Genomic DNA, 19466 nt, shown 5'->3' with positions numbered 1-19466 from the left:
CCACCACGATAGCTGCTGGTCCCACTACCTTCACCATAGCCTTGACGAAGGGAGTCCTTCAGGAGGCACCTGACCCCGTGCCTCCTGGTAACGTTTTTAGGGGGGGCTGCACTGCTTGCCCATTGCTTTGGGGCTTGTCCACTCATTTCTCCCCCTTTTTTTAAATTTGCTTATTTATTTGGTTATTTTTATTTGTTTATTTCGTTTATTTGTTTAATTGTTTGTTGTTATTTTGTAAGTGTGTTTATTGTTTTTATTTTATTTTCATTAAATAAACAAAACAGACACACCCCTGCACTGACAACAATTCACAGAGCTGGGGTACTCACACAAAAAAATGTATTTATTTTATTTTCAAAAAATAAAATATTTATTTTTAAATAAATTAACAAAATACACACACACGCACACGCACACGCACACACACGCACATGCACACACACTGTAAAAACTACCAGAGCAGGGTACACAAAACACAAAACAAACACAAATGGTTTTTTTCCCTTAATAAAGGAAAAACAAAACAAAGTTAAAGGTGATTAAAAGTTATTAAAAACCTTCAACTAAAAAATAAGAAAATATGTGTCTCTCCTTCCCCCACTCTGCACAAGGCAGAAGCAGGGGATTAAAACAAAGCGATTTTTAAAACAAAAACTAACAGGTTTGTGATCAAAACTAAAATTTAAAGAAACAAAAGAAAGTGCTTTTTAATAAATAAATAAAAATTAATTGTTAAATGAAGAAAAAATTAAAAATAGACACAAACAAAAACAAACAAAGGCAAAATGGCCGCCCTCCTACACTGATAAACAAATTCAAGGGTAGGGAGAACAAAAGAAAAAAGAAACAAAACACAAAAAAAGTATTCAAGTGATAAGAAATATATGAAAAGATTTGAAAAATAAAAAGTTTAAACAACTATTTTTTAAGGTTTTTAAGTTGCTGCTGGAGGAGCTCAGAAATGTGTGACCCCTCAGTAGCAGTTGAAGTGGTTTTACTAACAGCTGTGAGAGGAGGAGCCTGATCACTGGAGCAGAGCTGAAGATATATATATATATATTCTGCAGTGGCCTGTCTCCCAGTCACACTGATTCAAACCCAGTGAATATTTATTTACTGGATTCCTTGTAAAGACCCAGAGTGAGATAGTGTATAAGTTATAATAATAATAATAATAATAATAATAATAATAATAATAATAATAATAATAATAATAATAATTATTATTATTATTATTATTATTATTATTATTATTATTATTATTATTTAGTCATTTAGCAGACACTTTTATCCAAAGAGACTTACAGAGACTAGGGGGTGAAATATGCATCATCAAAAAATGCTGCTGCTGCAGAGTCACTTCCAATAGGAGCTCGTTTGTTTGACGTCTCATCTGAAGGACGGAGCACAAGGAGGTTCAGTGTCTTGCTCAGGGTCACACACACACACAGGGAGTCAGTGGTTGCTGCAGAGTCACTTCCAATAGGAGCTCGTTTGTTTGACGTCTCATCCGAAGGACGGAGCACAAGGAGGTTCAGTGTCTTGCTCAGGGTCACACACACACACAGGGAGTCAGTGGTTGCTGCAGAGTCACTTCCAATAGGAGCTCGTTTGTTTGACGTCTCATCCGAAGGACGGAGCACAAGGAGGTTGCCTGGCTAATTTAAAGCCTGAATGACCCCCTAAGCGCTTTCTTCATTTGTTTTGGGAGATAATTCAATTACCTTAACCTTAAAAACCTCAAGTTCTTAATCTTGAATTTTAGGGTCAGGGTCACACACACACAGGGAGTCAGTGGCTGAGCCGGGATTTGAACCTCCTGGTATCAAGACCCCTTTCTTTAACCACTGGACCAGCAAGCCTTGGGGTTCATGATGTGCATTCAGGTGTCTTGCTGTGTGTTTAGGGTGAGTTTTAAAGAGGTTTTAGTGGATGAGGTGTGTTAAATGACGTGAAATTAAACCTGATGTCTTCAATAAAATATGGATTCTGTTTTATTTTCTTAATACAGCTGCTTATCTTTGAATCATCCTGAATATCAAAATAAAAAATGTAAAAACTGGAAGACAAAAAAAAAAACAGCCGAGTTACTTTGATTCCAAGAATTTGTCAGTGTGTTTGAAGCGCAGTGTGTTTCTGGTCTTGTGTCAGTGTGTTTGAAGCACAGTGTGTTTCTGGTCTTGTGTCAGTGTGTTTGAAGCGCAGTGTGTTTCTGGTCTTGTGTCAGTGTGTTTGAAGCGCAGTGTGTTTCTGGTCTTGTGTCAGTGTGTTTGAAGCGCAGTGTGTTTGAAGCACAGTGTGTTTCTGGTCTTGTGTCAGTGTGTTTGAAGCGCAGTGTGTTTGAAGCACAGTGTGTTTCTGGTCTTGTGTCAGTGTGTTTGAAGCACAGTGTGTTTCTGGTCTTGTGTCAGTGTGTTTGAAGCGCAGTGTGTTTCTGGTCTTGTGTCAGTGTGTTTGAAGCGCAGTGTGTTTGAAGTGCAGTGTGTTTGAAGCGCAGTGTGTTTCTGCTCTTGTGTCAGTGTGTTTGAAGCGCAGTGTGTTTCTGGTCTTGTGTCAGTGTGTTTGAAGCGCAGTGTGTTTCTGGTCTTGTGTCAGTGTGTTTGAAGCGCAGTGTGTTTGAAGCACAGTGTGTTTCTGGTCTTGTGTCAGTGTGTTTGAAGCGCAGTGTGTTTCTGGTCTTGTGTCAGTGTGTTTGAAGCGCGGTGTGTTTCTGGTCTTGTGTCAGTGTGTTTGAAGCGCAGTGTGTTTCTGGTCTTGTGTCAGTGTGTTTGAAGCGCAGTGTGTTTCTGGTCTTGTGTCAGTGTGTTTGAAGCGCAGTGTGTTTGAAGCGCAGTGTGTTTCTGCTCTTGTGTCAGTGTGTTTGAAGCGCAGTGTGTTTCTGGTCTTGTGTCAGTGTGTTTGAAGCGCAGTGTGTTTCTGCTCTTGTGTCAGTGTGTTTGAAGCGCAGTGTGTTTCTGGTCTTGTGTCAGTGTGTTTGAAGCGCAGTGTGTTTCTGCTCTTGTGTCAGTGTGTTTGAAGCGCAGTGTGTTTCTGCTCTTGTGTCAGTGTGTTTGAAGCGCAGTGTGTTTCTGGTCTTGTGTCAGTGTGTTTGAAGCACAGTGTGTTTCTGGTCTTGTGTCAGTGTGTTTGAAGCGCAGTGTGTTTGAAGCGCAGTGTGTTTCTGCTCTTGTGTCAGTGTGTTTGAAGCGCAGTGTGTTTCTGGTCTTGTGTCAGTGTGTTTGAAGCGCAGTGTTTTTCTGGTCTTGTGTCAGTGTGTTTGAAGCGCAGTGTGTTTCTGCTCTTGTGTCAGTGTGTTTGAAGCGCAGTGTTTTTCTGGTCTTGTGTCAGTGTGTTTGAAGCACAGTGTGTTTCTGGTCTTGTGTCAGTGTGTTTGAAGCGCAGTGTGTTTCTGGTCTTGTGTCAGTGTGTTTGAAGCGCAGTGTGTTTGAAGCGCAGTGTGTTTCTGCTCTTGTGTCAGTGTGTTTGAAGCGCAGTGTGTTTCTGGTCTTGTGTCAGTGTGTTTGAAGCGCAGTGTTTTTCTGGTCTTGTGTCAGTGTGTTTGAAGCGCAGTGTTTTTCTGGTCTTGTGTCAGTGTGTTTGAAGCGCAGTGTGTTTCTGCTCTTGTGTCAGTGTGTTTGAAGCGCAGTGTGTTTCTGGTCTTGTGTCAGTGTGTTTGAAGCACAGTGTGTTTCTGGTCTTGTGTCAGTGTGTTTGAAGCGCAGTGTGTTTCTGGTCTTGTGTCAGTGTGTTTGAAGCGCAGTGTGTTTGAAGCACAGTGTGTTTCTGGTCTTGTGTCAGTGTGTTTGAAGCGCAGTGTGTTTCTGCTCTTGTGTCAGTGTGTTTGAAGCGCAGTGTTTTTCTGGTCTTGTGTCAGTGTGTTTGAAGCGCAGTGTGTTTCTGGTCTTGTGTCAGTGTGTTTGAAGCGCAGTGTGTTTCTGGTCTTGTGTCAGTGTGTTTGAAGCGCAGTGTGTTTGAAGCACTGTGTTTCTGGTCTTGTGTCAGTGTGTTTGAAGCACAGTGTGTTTGAAGCGCAGTGTGTTTCTGGTCTTGTGTCAGTGTGTTTGAAGCACAGTGTGTTTGAAGCGCAGTGTGTTTCTGGTCTTGTGTCAGTGTGTTTGAAGCGCAGTGTGTTTCTGGTCTTGTGTCAGTGTGTTTGAAGCGCAGTGTGTTTCTGGTCTTGTGTCAGTGTGTTTGAAGCACAGTGTGTTTCTGGTCTTGTGTCAGTGTGTTTGAAGCGTAGTGTGTTTCTGGTCTTGTGTCAGTGTGTTTGAAGCGCAGTGTGTTTCTGGTCTTGTGTCAGTGTGTTTGAAGCGCAGTGTGTTTGAAGCACAGTGTTTTTCTGGTCTTGTGTCAGTGTGTTTGAAGCGCAGTGTGTTTCTGGTCTTGTGTCAGTGTGTTTGAAGCGCAGTGTTTTTCTGGTCTTGTGTCTGTGTTTGAAGCGCAGTGTGTTTCTGGTCTTGTGTCAGTGTGTTTGAAGCGCAGTGTGTTTGAAGCGCAGTGTGTTTCTGCTCTTGTGTCAGTGTGTTTGAAGCGCAGTGTGTTTCTGGTCTTGTGTCAGTGTGTTTGAAGCGCAGTGTGTTTCTGCTCTTGTGTCAGTGTGTTTGAAGCGCAGTGTGTTTCTGGTCTTGTGTCAGTGTGTTTGAAGCGCAGTGTGTTTCTGCTCTTGTGTCAGTGTGTTTGAAGCGCAGTGTTTTTCTGGTCTTGTGTCAGTGTGTTTGAAGCGCAGTGTGTTTGAAGCGCAGTGTGTTTCTGGTCTTGTGTCAGTGTGTTTGAAGCGCAGTGTGTTTGAAGCGCAGTGTGTTTCTGGTCTTGTGTCAGTGTGTTTGAAGCACAGTGTGTTTCTGGTCTTGTGTCAGTGTGTTTGAAGCGCAGTGTGTTTGAAGCACTGTGTTTCTGGTCTTGTGTCAGTGTGTTTGAAGCGCAGTGTGTTTCTGGTCTTGTGTCAGTGTGTTTGAAGTGCAGTGTGTTTGAAGCGCAGTGTGTTTCTGGTCTTGTGTCAGTGTGTTTGAAGCGCAGTGTGTTTCTGGTCTTGTGTCAGTGTGTTTGAAGCGCAGTGTGTTTCTGGTCTTGTGTCAGTGTGTTTGAAGCGCAGTGTGTTTCTGCTCTTGTGTCAGTGTGTTTGAAGCGCAGTGTGTTTCTGGTCTTGTGTCAGTGTGTTTGAAGCGCAGTGTGTTTGAAGCACAGTGTGTTTCTGGTCTTGTGTCAGTGTGTTTGAAGCGCAGTGTGTTTGAAGCGCAGTGTGTTTCTGGTCTTGTGTCAGTGTGTTTGAAGCGCAGTGTGTTTCTGGTCTTGTGTCAGTGTGTTTGAAGCGCAGTGTGTTTGAAGCACAGTGTGTTTCTGGTCTTGTGTCAGTGTGTTTGAAGCGCAGTGTGTTTGAAGCACAGTGTGTTTCTGGTCTTGTGTCAGTGTGTTTGAAGCGCAGTGTGTTTCTGGTCTTGTGTCTGTGTTTGAAGCGCAGTGTGTTTCTGGTCTTGTGTCAGTGTGTTTGAAGCACAGTGTGTTTCTGGTCTTGTGTCAGTGTGTTTGAAGCGCAGTGTGTTTGAAGCGCAGTGTGTTTCTGGTCTTGTGTCAGTGTGTTTGAAGCGCAGTGTGTTTCTGCTCGTGTCAGTGTGTTTGAAGCACAGTGTGTTTCTGGTCTTGTGTCAGTGTGTTTGAAGCGCAGTGTGTTTCTGGTCTTGTGTCAGTGTGTTTGAAGCGCAGTGTGTTTCTGGTCTTGTGTCAGTGTGTTTGAAGCGCAGTGTGTTTCTGGTCTTGTGTCAGTGTGTTTGAAGCACAGTGTGTTTCTGCTCTTGTGTCAGTGTGTTTGAAGCACAGTGTGTTTCTGGTCTTGTGTCAGTGTGTTTGAAGCACAGTGTGTTTGAAGCGCAGTGTGTTTCTGGTCTTGTGTCAGTGTGTTTGAAGCGCAGTGTGTTTCTGCTCTTGTGTCAGTGTGTTTGAAGCACAGTGTGTTTCTGGTCTTGTGTCAGTGTGTTTGAAGCACAGTGTGTTTGAAGCGCGGTGTGTTTCTGGTCTTGTGTCAGTGTGTTTGAAGCGCAGTGTGTTTGAAGCGCAGAGTGTTTCTGGTCTTGTGTCAGTGTGTTTGAAGCGCAGTGTGTTTCTGGTCTTGTGTCAGTGTGTTTGAAGCGCAGTGTGTTTGAAGCGCAGTGTGTTTCTGGTCTTGTGTCAGTGTGTTTGAAGCGCAGTGTGTTTCTGCTCTTGTGTCAGTGTGTTTGAAGCGCAGTGTTTTTCTGGTCTTGTGTCAGTGTGTTTGAAGCGCAGTGTGTTTGAAGCGCAGTGTGTTTCTGGTCTTGTGTCAGTGTGTTTGAAGCGCAGTGTGTTTGAAGCGCAGTGTGTTTCTGGTCTTGTGTCAGTGTGTTTGAAGCGCAGTGTGTTTCTGCTCTTGTGTCAGTGTGTTTGAAGCACAGTGTGTTTGAAGCACAGTGTGTTTCTGGTCTTGTGTCAGTGTGTTTGAAGCGCAGTGTGTTTGAAGCACAGTGTGTTTCTGGTCTTGTGTCAGTGTGTTTGAAGCACAGTGTGTTTCTGGTCTTGTGTCAGTGTGTTTGAAGCGCAGTGTGTTTCTGGTCTTGTGTCAGTGTGTTTGAAGCGCAGTGTGTTTGAAGCGCAGTGTGTTTCTGGTCTTGTGTCAGTGTGTTTGAAGCGCAGTGTGTTTCTGCTCTTGTGTCAGTGTGTTTGAAGCGCAGTGTGTTTCTGGTCTTGTGTCAGTGTGTTTGAAGCACAGTGTGTTTCTGGTCTTGTGTCAGTGTGTTTGAAGCGCAGTGTGTTTCTGCTCTTGTGTCAGTGTGTTTGAAGCGCAGTGTGTTTCTGGTCTTGTGTCAGTGTGTTTGAAGCGCAGTGTGTTTGAAGCACAGTGTGTTTCTGGTCTTGTGTCAGTGTGTTTGAAGCGCAGTGTGTTTCTGGTCTTGTGTCAGTGTGTTTGAAGCGCAGTGTGTTTCTGCTCTTGTGTCAGTGTGTTTGAAGCACAGTGTGTTTCTGGTCTTGTGTCAGTGTGTTTGAAGCACAGTGTGTTTCTGGTCTTGTGTCAGTGTGTTTGAAGCGCAGTGTGTTTCTGGTCTTGTGTCAGTGTGTTTGAAGCACAGTGTGTTTGAAGCGCAGTGTGTTTCTGCTCTTGTGTCAGTGTGTTTGAAGCGCAGTGTGTTTGAAGCGTAGTGTGTTTGAAGCGCAGTGTGTTTGAAGCGCAGTGTGTTTCTGGTCTTGTGTCAGTGTGTTTGAAGCGCAGTGTGTTTCTGGTCTTGTGTCAGTGTGTTTGAAGCGCAGTGTGTTTCTGTTCTCCATGCTGTTTGTTGAGTCAGTGAGTTGCTCTCTCGTTTATCAGAGGTGCTGAGTGAGACTCTTCTTATCTAACAGGGCACTGCGAGTTCTGGACTGCAGGCTATCTATAGACTCACACAGTCCTGTTTGAAACACAGAGTGAAATTCAGGGATTACCAGTGGAAAGTGTGTGTGTGTGTCTGTGTCTCAGTGAGTGTTTCTCAGTAAGTGTGTGTCTCACAGACAGACAGACAGGTTTTAACCCCAAAGACACATTTTATTAAAACTGAATCGAACTCTTCAGAAACTACAAAAGCATTCCAGCAGAGCGCGTGGATTTATATATGTATTAGAAAATCAACCGTTCTGAAACACACATTGATTCAAAACCCAGTATCTATACAGAGTCGCACTGAGTCAGTCATTTATATATACCAGTAACAAACACATCTCTCTCTCTCTCTCTCTCTCTCTCTAGCTCTCTGACCAGCAGGGGGCAACATTTTTTCAAGCCTGTTCATGCATGGAAATATTAAAAACAGCTGGAAAAATAGTAGTTTTGGGCACATATTGAAGATATTTTTCATTGAAAATGATTTCAATGTTTTTCCATTGCTTTATATGGTGGGATCAGGGGGACAGCATCGGCTCATATGAGGCTCTTTGCTCACTGATCTTCTGTATGTCCACTTATATAGAGAGACAAGAAGAGAGGTCTTATATCCGTCCCCACGTGAGGTCGCCCTGCATGAAGGGGTTATACACTTCCTCTTCAATTAAACAGAACTCTCCCTCTCTCTCAGTACAGCTCTGAAGTGGAGAAGTCAATACAGCCCCCTGGTCTCTCTCTCCTCTGTATTGACTCCCCCCTGGTCTCTCTCTCCTCTGTATTGACTCCCCCCTGGTCTCTATCTCCTCTGTATTGACTCCCCCCTGGTCTCTCTCTCCTCTGTACTGACTCCCCCCTGGTCTCTATCTCCTCTGTATTGACTCCCCCCTGGTCTCTATCTCCTCTACAGCTGCTTCCTGAACTCCTGAGTCACGCTGTACCCCAGCCAGCCCCTCTCCCCAGCCCCCCAGCTCTCGTACCCCAGTTTCTGGAAGAAGGCCGCCCCAACCTTGCTCCCCGCGCTCACGCGGGCCCCAACGCTGCTGAAGCCGTCCCGCCGGGCCTGCCGCTCGAAGCGGGTCACCAGCGCTGAGCCCAGCCCCTGCCGGCGATGCCAGGAGCTCACAGCCAGACAGCAGAGCAGAGCCTGCCCAGGCAGGGGGCCCGCATCACGGGCCACGCAGCCCAACACCTCCCCCTGACTCTCACACACCCAGAGAGCGCGGGGGCCCGCGGGGGCGGGGGTGGGGGGGCTGCAGCTGGAGCTGGACCCGGGAAAGAGGCGCCCCCAGCCTGCCCACCCCTCCCCTTCCCCCTCGCTCCACTCAGAGTCCGAGTCAGAGTCCGAGTCTTCAGAACCGGGCTTGGAGCAGCCGGGGGTGTTGTCCCCCTTCTCTGCCCCTGGCTTGGTCTTGCTGGTGTCACTGGGGGCACTGGTTTTTCTGGCCGTGTTGGTCTTGCTGTGTTCATTGACTTTGCCTGCTTTGCTGGTATCACTGTCTTTTGTGGTCTCTCTGGAGTCGCTGCTCCCCGCTGCACCCTGCCTGTAGTAGCTGGCGTTTCGCAGCCCACCGGCTCCCCGGCAGCTCAGCTTCAGAAAGCAGAGAGCCAGCAACACCGGCACCACCAGCGCGGCCATGAAAGAGTTAAACACGAAGCGCAGGGCGGAACTCCCCACAGCCAAGAGGAGCAGAGAACAGGGGCGGGTCAGCAGGTACAGAACCAATCGATTCTCAGAACCACGAAAACAATCCTGAGAGAGGGGAGAGGGGAGAGGGGACAGAGAGGAGATCATCTGTTTGAATGTATACAGTAAGGACAGTTTTCTACATTAAAGACAGGCAGACACAGACACACACACAGACAGAGACACACAGTGACACAGACATATACACAGACACACAGATAGACACACAAACAACACACAGTGACACAGACACACATTGACCCAGACACAGACAGACAGACAGACCCACCTTCAAAAGCTCTGTCACGAATTCAGCTTCATCCTCCCTCATCTCCCTCACCAGCACGGTGCTGAGATCCAGTGTGGGCATGACTCACTGCACTGGGAGCACTGGGAGAGAGAGACACACAGACAGTGTAATACACTAGACTTGCCATGCTTTCACTGTGCTTTATTACACTTTACTGTGCTACACACTGATCAGGGTTAGTTTACCATGGTTTGTTTTTTATATGCTTTACCAGACCTCTCTGTGCTTTACAATGCTTCCCTATGCTTTACCAGACCTCTCTGTGCTTTACAATGCTTTCCTATGCTTTACCACACCTCTCTGTGCTTTACAATGCTTCCTTATGCTTTACCACACCTCTCTGTGCTTTACAATGCTTCCCTATGCTTTACCAGACCTCTCTGTGCTTTACAATGCTTCCCTATGCTTTACCAGACCTCTCTGTGCTTTACAATGCTTCCCTATGCTTTACCAAACCTCTCTGTGCTTTACAATGCTTCCCTATGCTTTACCAAACCTCTCTGTGCTTTACAATGCTTCCCTATGCTTTACCAGACCTCTCTGTGCTTTACAATGCTTCCCTATGCTTTACCAGACCTCTCTGTGCTTTACAATGCTTCCCTATGCTTTACCACACCTCTCTGTGCTTTACAATGCTTCCCTATGCTTTACCACACCTCTCTGTGCTTTACAATGCTTCCCTATGTTTTACCAGACCTCTCTGTGCTTTACAATGCTTCCCTATGCTTTACCAGACCTCTCTGTACTTTACAATGCTTCCCTATGCTTTACCAGACCTCTCTGTACTTTACAATGCTTCCCTATGCTTTACCAGACCTCTCTGTGCTTTACAATGCTTCCCTATGCTTTACCAGACATCTCTGTGCTTTACAATGCTTCCCTATGCTTTACCACACCTCTCTGTGCTTTACAATGCTTCCCTATGCTTTATCACACCTCTCTGTTTTACAATGCTTCCTTATGCTTTACCATACATCTCTGTGCTTTACAATGCTTCCTTATGCTTTACCATACATCTCTGTGCTTTACAATGCTTCCCTATGCTTTACCACACCTCTCTGTGCTTTACAATGCTTCCCTATGCTTTACCATACATCTCTGTGCTTTACAATGCTTCCCTATGCTTTACCATACATCTCTGTGCTTTACAATGCTTCCCTATGCTTTACCATACATCTCTGTGCTTTACAATGCTTCCCTATGCTTTAGCAGACCTCTCTGTGCTTTACAATGCTTCCCTATGCTTTACCATACATCTCTGTGCTTTATAATGCTTCCCTATGCTTTACCATACATCTCTGTGCTTTACAATGCTTCCCTATGCTTTACCAGACCTCCCTGTGCTTTACAATGCTTCCCTATGCTTTACCATACATCTCTGTGCTTTACAATGCTTCCCTATGCTTTACCATACATCTCTGTGCTTTACAATGCTTCCCTATGCTTTACCAGACCTCTCTGCTTTACAATGCTTCCCTATGCTTTACCACACCTCTCTGTGCTTTACAATGCTTCCCTATGCTTTACCAGACCTCTCTGTGCTTTACAATGCTTCCCTATGCTTTACCACACCTCTCTCTGCTTTACAATACCTCTCTGTGCTTTACAATGCTTCCCTATGCTTTACCAGACCTCTCTGTGCTTTACAATGCTTCCCTATGCTTTACCAGACCTCTCTGTGCTTTACAATGCTTCCCTATGCTTTACCAGACCTCTCTGTGCTTTACAATGCTTCCCTATGCTTTACCACACCTCTCTGTGCTTTACAATGCTTCCCTATGCTTTACCACACCTCTCTGTTCTTTACAATGCTTCCCTATGCTTTACCATACATCTCTGTGCTTTACAATGCTTCCCTATGCTTTACCACACCTCTCTGTGCTTTACAATGCTTCCCTATGCTTTACCACACCTCTCTGTGCTTTACAATGCTTCCCTATGCTTTACCACACCTCTCTGTGCTTTACAATGCTTCCCTATGCTTTACCACACCTCTCTGTGCTTTACAATGCTTCCCTATGCTTTACCACACCTCTCTGTGCTTTACAATGCTTCCCTATGCTTTACCACACCTGTATATTACACTCAACACTAATCACTGCACAGCAGTAACATGTTATTAATAGATCTGTCTTCTATTTTAACTCACACAAATAGTCCTAAGCGTGTGCGTTTATGCACGGTACTCTTTCCTACACTGTGCTGCGCTTTTACCCTGACCCGCAGTCAGATACCGCAGTGCACTTTGACAATGCGGAGGTTCGCTATCCTCTCCGTGTTGCAGCTGTGTGTATTCTTATTGTACGCGACTACATTGACAATAATGGCTTCTAAATATACACATAGCTAGCCTAGACACACACACACACACACACACACACACACACACACTGACAGACAGACGCACACACACACACACACACACACACACACACTGACAGACAGACGCACACACACACACACACTCAGACACACTGACAGACAGACGCACACACACACACACACACACACACACACACACACACTGACAGACAGACGCACACACACACACACACTCAGACACACTGACAGACAGACGCACACACACACACACACACACACACACACACTCAGACACACTGACAGACAGACGCACACACACACACACACACACACACACACACACACACTGACAGACAGACGCACACACACACACACACACACACACACTCAGACACACTGACAGACAGACGCACACACACACACACACACTGACAGACAGACGCACACACACACACACACACACACACACACTCAGACACACTGACGCACACACAGCGGTAACATTACTCTTTGTAACCCGACACCCCGCTGCAGAAGCTTTTTAAATTAATAATGATAAAACAAGGATGAGTTAAACATGTGTTAATACAGATTCGCGGCCGTTGCATTTCTGTTTGTTTGTGTGTTAAAAACAACTCATTATAGAAATGTGTGCGCAACATGTTTGCCCTGGCTGACACACAGTTCCTGGTCTGTCCTTTTAAGGACCCACTACCCCCCGACCTGTTACAAACAACAATATACCGCCCCCCCCCCCCCCCCCAATTATAATAATGACCCCCCTGAGCATTTACACGTATCAGCACCTCCACCCCGTGCTCAACCAGACTCAAAACAATACCTCAACCGGGAAAAAGCGATCACAAAATGCAGTCTATCCCCTCCAGATTTCATCCGCTATCCTCAAGCGCTGCGTTAGAAGCGTATACGTGCGCCGCCCACACCTCTTTAAAGAGCAGCTCACTCACGCTGGCGGCGTGCGGAGCGTTCGGGAATATCAATACTGCGTGAAAAGAATACACGGACGGCGCTTCTGTATGGACGATATGTAACGTGCATAGCATGTGAATGTGTAAATAAATAAATGTCAATATGTTCATCAATACATTTAGTTCGACATGTGTTTATATTCATTCATTTTAATGTGGGCTGAAATATACTGTCCGTAGGGCTGCGCTGTTTGAGCAAACTGCTTTCTTTTTCAATGTGAGGAAGGACAGTTACAGAAAGCGATACAACTCAAACTGGAGCCCCAATGTATTCTGAAACTAGGCATTTGCATGGTGAAGAAGTACTGTTTTAATATTGTATTGAGAAATCAAAGATCTCTAATATACGCAATGCACACTATAACAAAGAAACAAAAACGTGTATAGTTTCCTTTATTAAAGCCTATAATACAGGGCTTCCCAACCCTGGTTTTCATTCCACCTGAGCTCTCAATTACTTAACTAGACTCTAAAATGAACTCATCATTTGCTTAATTAGACCTTTCTTTTTTATTGTTTTCAGCTCTTAAAATGTGCATAGTTTGTTACTTGTAAAATGTTATAGCTAACTTGAAATCTGTAACTGTTTAGAGCTGAGATTCCTTCATCAGCTCCAGTGGAAGTTGATGGTTTTAAAGAATTCCTTTTAAATAAAGCCAAGTACAGCCTCGTCATAGAATGTTCATCTCAAAAGGTTCTCAAGTTCATCCCAAAAGGTTCTGACAGTTCCAATGGTTCAGAGATAGAGAAGGCTTCAGGCAGTTCCAATGGTTCAGAGAGAAGGCTTCAGACAGTTATAATGGTTCAGAGATAGAGAAGGCTTCAGGCAGTTCCAATGGTTCAGAGATAGAGAAGGCTTCAGGCAGTTCCAGTGGTTCAGAGAAAGAGATGGTTTCAGACAGTTCCAATGGTTCAGAGAAAGAGATGGCTTCAGACAGTTATAATGGTTCAGAGATAGAGAAGGCTTCAGGCAGTTCCAATGGTTCAGAGATAGAGAAGGCTTCAGGCAGTTCCAATGGTTCAGAGATAGAGAAGGCTTCAGGCAGTTCCAATGGTTCAGAGAAAGAGATGGCTTCAGACAGTTCCAATGGTTCAGAGATAGAGAAGGCTTCAGGCAGTTCCAATGATTCAGAGATAGAGAAGGCTTCAGGCAGTTCCAATGGTTCAGAGATAGAGAAGGCTTCAGGCAGTTCCAATGGTTCAGAGAGAAGGCTTCAGACAGTTATAATGGTTCAGAGATAGAGAAGGCTTCAGACAGTTCCAATGGTTCAGAGATAGAGAAGGCTTCAGGCAGTTCCAATGGTTCAGACAGAGAGAAGGCTTCAGGCAGTTCCAATGGTTCAGAGAGAAGGCTTCAGACAGTTATAATGGTTCAGAGATAGAGAAGGCTTCAGACAGTTCCAATGGTTCAGAGACAGAGAAGGCTTCAGACAGTTCCAATGGTTCAGAGAAAGAGATGGCTTCAGACAGTTCCAATGGTTCAGAGAAAGAGATGGCTTCAGACAGTTCCAGTGGTTCAGAGAAAGAGAAAGCTCCAGACAGTTCCAGTGGTTCAGTGTTTGACTGGGGCTCCTGTGATTCCAATAGGAAGTACACGAATTCAGCATTTATCAATTTTCTATAAAGACATGATTACACTGAAATATACCTACAAACTGACAACCTCTATAGTGATTTATTAAATCACACATTCTCGGTATAACTGAAACCATTAATAATTGCTTAATAATGTAGATCATTGCTTTCTGTGTAAACTAATGGTGCAGTGGCCCGTCGTGCCACTTCATTATTGATAGTTCTGTTATATTTGAATAATGCCTTGATTTCAAAGGCAGTGGGCTGCACAGATCTACCGCTAGATGGCCCTGCGGAGCGCTGCACGTGATTCGGATCAGTGAAGCGGTCGGTGAAGCAGAGGTTCAACGAGGCTTCACACACACACGACTAAAATGCAGGGCTGGAAAAAGTATTCAAACGTGTTACTTGAGTAAAAGTGCTGTTACTTGGAAAAAAATGTAATTAAGTAAAAGTCAAAGTATCCTTCTAGAAAAAGACTTGAGTAAAAGTACAAAAGGATCAGATCTTAAGAGCACTCAAGTATCAGAAGTAAAAAGTAGCCGCCCTTAAATTCTACCTGAAAAAAACAAACAAAAAAACCCATCCTGCAGCCCTACAGTATGTACTCGATTCAGATATTATAAAAACCCATCCTGCAGCCCTACAGTATGTACTCGATTCAGATATTATAAAAACACATCCTGCAGCCCTACAGTATGTACTCGCTTCAGATATTATAAAAACACATCCTGCAGCCCTACAGTATGTACTCGCTTCAGATATTATAAAAACACATCCTGCAGCCCTACAGTATGTACTCGATTCAGATATTATAAAAACACATCCTGCAGCCCTACAGTATGTACTCGCTTCAGATATTATAAAAACACATCCTGCAGCCCTACAGTATGTACTCGATTCAGATATTAAAAACACATCCTGCAGCCCTACAGTATGTACTCGATTCAGATATTATAAAAACACATCCTGCAGCCCTACAGTATGTACTCGCTTCAGATATTATAAAAACACATCCTGCAGCCCTACAGTATGTACTCGATTCAGATATTATAAAAACCCATCCTGCAGCCCTACAGTATGTACTCGCTTCAGATATTATAAAAACACATCCTGCAGCCCTACAGTATGTACTCGATTCAGATATTATAAAAACACATCCTGCAGCCCTACAGTATGTACTCGCTTCAGATATTATAAAAACCCATCCTGCAGCCCTACAGTATGTACTCGCTTCAGATATTATAAAAACCCATCCTGCAGCCCTACAGTATGTACTCGATTCAGATATTATAAAAACCCATCCTGCAGCCCTACAGTATGTACTCGATTCAGATATTATAAAAACCCATCCTGCAGCCCTACAGTATGTACTCGATTCAGATATTATAAAAACACATCCTGCAGCCCTACAGTATGTACTCGCTTCAGATATTATAAAAACACATCCTGCAGCCCTACAGTATGTACTCGCTTCAGATATTATAAAAACACATCCTGCAGCCCTACAGTATGTACTCGATTCAGATATTAAAAACACATCCTGCAGCCCTACAGTATGTACTCGATTCAGATATTATAAAAACACATCCTGCAGCCCTACAGTATGTACTCGATTCAGATATTATAAAAACACATCCTGCAGCCCTACAGTATGTACTCGCTTCAGATATTATAAAAACACATCCTGCAGCCCTACAGTATGTACTCGCTTCAGATATTATAAAAACACATCCTGCAGCCCTACAGTATGTACTCGATTCAGATATTAAAAACACATCCTGCAGCCCTACAGTATGTACTCGATTCAGATATTATAAAAACACATCCTGCAGCCCTACAGTATGTACTCGATTCAGATATTATAAAAACCCATCCTGCAGCCCTACAGTATGTACTCGATTCAGATATTATAAAAACACATCCTGCAGCCCTACAGTATGTACTCGATTCAGATATTATAAAAACCCATCCTGCAGCCCTACAGTATGTACTCGATTCAGATATTATAAAAACCCATCCTGCAGCCCTACAGTATGTACTCGCTTCAGATATTATAAAAACACATCCTGCAGCCCTACAGTATGTACTCGCTTCAGATATTATAAAAACCCATCCTGCAGCCCTACAGTATGTACTCGATTCAGATATTATAAAAACCCATCCTGCAGCCCTACAGTATGTACTCGATTCAGATATTATAAAAACACATCCTGCAGCCCTACAGTATGTACTCGCTTCAGATATTATAAAAACCCATCCTGCAGCCCTACAGTATGTACTCGCTTCAGATATTATAAAAACACATCCTGCAGCCCTACAGTATGTACTCGCTTCAGATATTATAAAAACACATCCTGCAGCCCTACAGTATGTACTCGATTCAGATATTATAAAAACCCATCCTGCAGCCCTACAGTATGTACTCGATTCAGATATTATAAAAACACATCCTGCAGCCCTACAGTATGTACTCGATTCAGATATTATAAAAACACATCCTGCAGCCCTACAGTATGTACTCGATTCAGATATTATAAAAACACATCCTGCAGCCCTACAGTATGTACTCGATTCAGATATTATAAAAACCCATCCTGCAGCCCTACAGTATGTACTCGATTCAGATATTATAAAAACACATCCTGCAGCCCTACAGTATGTACTCGATTCAGATATTATAAAAACACATCCTGCAGCCCTACAGTATGTACTCGCTTCAGATATTATAAAAACACATCCTGCAGCCCTACAGTATGTACTCGCTTCAGATATTATAAAAACACATTCTGCAGCCCTACAGTATGTACTCGCTTCAGATATTATAAAAACACATTCTGCAGCCCTACAGTATGTACTCGCTTCAGATATTATAAAAACCCATCCTGCAGCCCTACAGTATGTACTCGCTTCAGATATTATAAAAACCCATCCTGCAGCCCTACAGTATGTACTCGATTCAGATATTATAAAAACCCATCCTGCAGCCCTACAGTATGTACTCGCTTCAGATATTATAAAAACACATCCTGCAGCCCTACAGTATGTACTCGCTTCAGATATTATAAAAACCCATCCTGCAGCCCTACAGTATGTACTCGATTCAGATATTATAAAAACACATCCTGCAGCCCTACAGTATGTACTCGATTCAGATATTATAAAAACCCATTCTGCAGCCCTACAGTATGTACTCGATTCAGATATTATAAAAACCCATCCTGCAGCCCTACAGTATGTACTCGCTTCAGATATTATAAAAACACATCCTGCAGCCCTACAGTATGTACTCGATTCAGATATTATAAAAACACATCCTGCAGCCCTACAGTATGTACTCGATTCAGATATTATAAAAACACATTCTGCAGCCCTACAGTATGTACTCGATTCAGATATTATAAAAACACATCCTGCAGCCCTACAGTATGTACTCGCTTCAGATATTATAAAAACACATCCTGCAGCCCTACAGTATGTACTCGCTTCAATTATAAAAACACATCCTGCAGCCCTACAGTATGTACTCGATTCAGATATTATAAAAACACATCCTGCAGCCCTACAGTATGTACTCGCTTCAGATATTATAAAAACCCATCCTGCAGCCCTACAGTATGTACTCGATTCAGATATTATAAAAACACATCCTGCAGCCCTACAGTATGTACTCGCTTCAGATATTATAAAAACCCATCCTGCAGCCCTACAGTATGTACTCGATTCAGATATTATAAAAACCCATCCTGCAGCCCTACAGTATGTACTCGATTCAGATATTATAAAAACACATCCTGCAGCCCTACAGTATGTACTCGATTCAGATATTATAAAAACCCATCCTGCAGCCCTACAGTATGTACTCGATTCAGATATTATAAAAACACATCCTGCAGCCCTACAGTATGTACTCGATTCAGATATTATAAAAACCCATCCTGCAGCCCTACAGTATGTACTCGATTCAGATATTATAAAAACACATCCTGCAGCCCTACAGTATGTACTCGATTCAGATATTATAAAAACCCATCCTGCAGCCCTACAGTATGTACTCGCTTCAGATATTATAAAAACACATCCTGCAGCCCTACAGTATGTACTCGATTCAGATATTATAAAAACCCATCCTGCAGCCCTACAGTATGTACTCGCTTCAGATATTATAAAAACACATCCTGCAGCCCTACAGTATGTACTCGCTTCAGATATTATAAAAACCCATCCTGCAGCCCTACAGTATGTACTCGCTTCAGATATTATAAAAACACATCCTGCAGCCCTACAGTATGTACTCGCTTCAGATATTATAAAAACACATCCTGCAGCCCTACAGTATGTACTCGCTTCAGATATTATAAAAACACATCCTGCAGCCCTACAGTATGTACTCGATTCAGATATTATAAAAACACATCCTGCAGCCCTACAGTATGTACTCGATTCAGATATTAAAAACACATCCTGCAGCCCTACAGTATGTACTCGATTCAGATATTAAAAACACATCCTGCAGCCCTACAGTATGTACTCGATTCAGATATTATAAAAACACATCCTGCAGCCCTACAGTATGTACTCGATTCAGATATTATAAAAACCCATCCTGCAGCCCTACAGTATGTACTCGATTCAGATATTATAAAAACACATCCTGCAGCCCTACAGTATGTACTCGATTCAGATATTATAAAAACACATCCTGCAGCCCTACAGTATGTACTCGATTCAGATATTATAAAAACCCATCCTGCAGCCCTACAGTATGTACTCGCTTCAGATATTATAAAAACACATCCTGCAGCCCTACAGTATGTACTCGATTCAGATATTATTGACCTTTTCCTGCTTGACGAAAGAAAATCTCCGTTCTTACTGTACACACTCTGAACGCAGTCTGTCAATGTCTACTTCCTAACTGTCATAATTATTTATTTCTTAGCAGACGCCCTTATACAGGGCGACTTACAATTCTTACAAGATATCACATTATTTTTACATACAATTCCCCATTTATACAGTTGGGTTTTTACTGGAGCAATCTAGGTAAAGTACCTTGCTCAAGGGTACAGCAGCAGTGTCCCCCACCTGGGATTGAACCCACGACCCTCCGGTCAAGAGTCCAGAGCCCTAACCACTACTCCACACTGCTGCCCCAATTAAAAGACAATAAATGTATGTTGTGTGATGTTATTGTAAAACGTGTAATTGTATAAGCTAATTATATATATAGGGCTAATATATATA

General features: G+C 43.5%; 1 protein-coding gene across 1 annotated transcript; it reads right to left on the bottom strand.

Annotated features, from left to right (window-relative positions):
* Positions 1-7483: 7483 nt before the first annotated feature.
* Positions 7484-14779, bottom strand: LOC117410143 (probable N-acetyltransferase 14). The gene is made up of 3 exons (XM_059018425.1): positions 12497-14779; positions 9313-9413; positions 7484-9089 (listed from the first exon to the last, which is right to left on the bottom strand). Exons 2-3 carry the CDS (start codon positions 9391-9393, stop codon positions 8241-8243), a joined length of 930 nt encoding a protein of 309 aa, XP_058874408.1. The 5' UTR covers positions 9394-9413; positions 12497-14779; the 3' UTR covers positions 7484-8240.
* Between the last annotated feature and the right edge of the window lie 4687 nt (positions 14780-19466).

The sequence above is a fragment of the Acipenser ruthenus genome, chromosome 59 (genome assembly GCF_902713425.1).
Source record: "Acipenser ruthenus chromosome 59, fAciRut3.2 maternal haplotype, whole genome shotgun sequence".
Lineage (NCBI taxonomy): Eukaryota > Metazoa > Chordata > Actinopteri > Acipenseriformes > Acipenseridae > Acipenser > Acipenser ruthenus.
Note: the sequence above shows the minus strand (reverse complement) of the source record. Positions and strands in the feature narration are given on the sequence as shown.

Coding starts and splice junctions, on each gene's coding strand:
- LOC117410143 (XM_059018425.1), bottom strand. CDS start 9,393: ATGCCCACACTGGATCTCAGCACCGTGCTGGTGAGGGAGATGAGGGAG. Junction 9,090..9,312: donor TCGTGACAGAGCTTTTGAAG/GTGGGTCTGTCT, acceptor CCCCTCTCTCAG/GATTGTTTTCGTGGTTCTGA.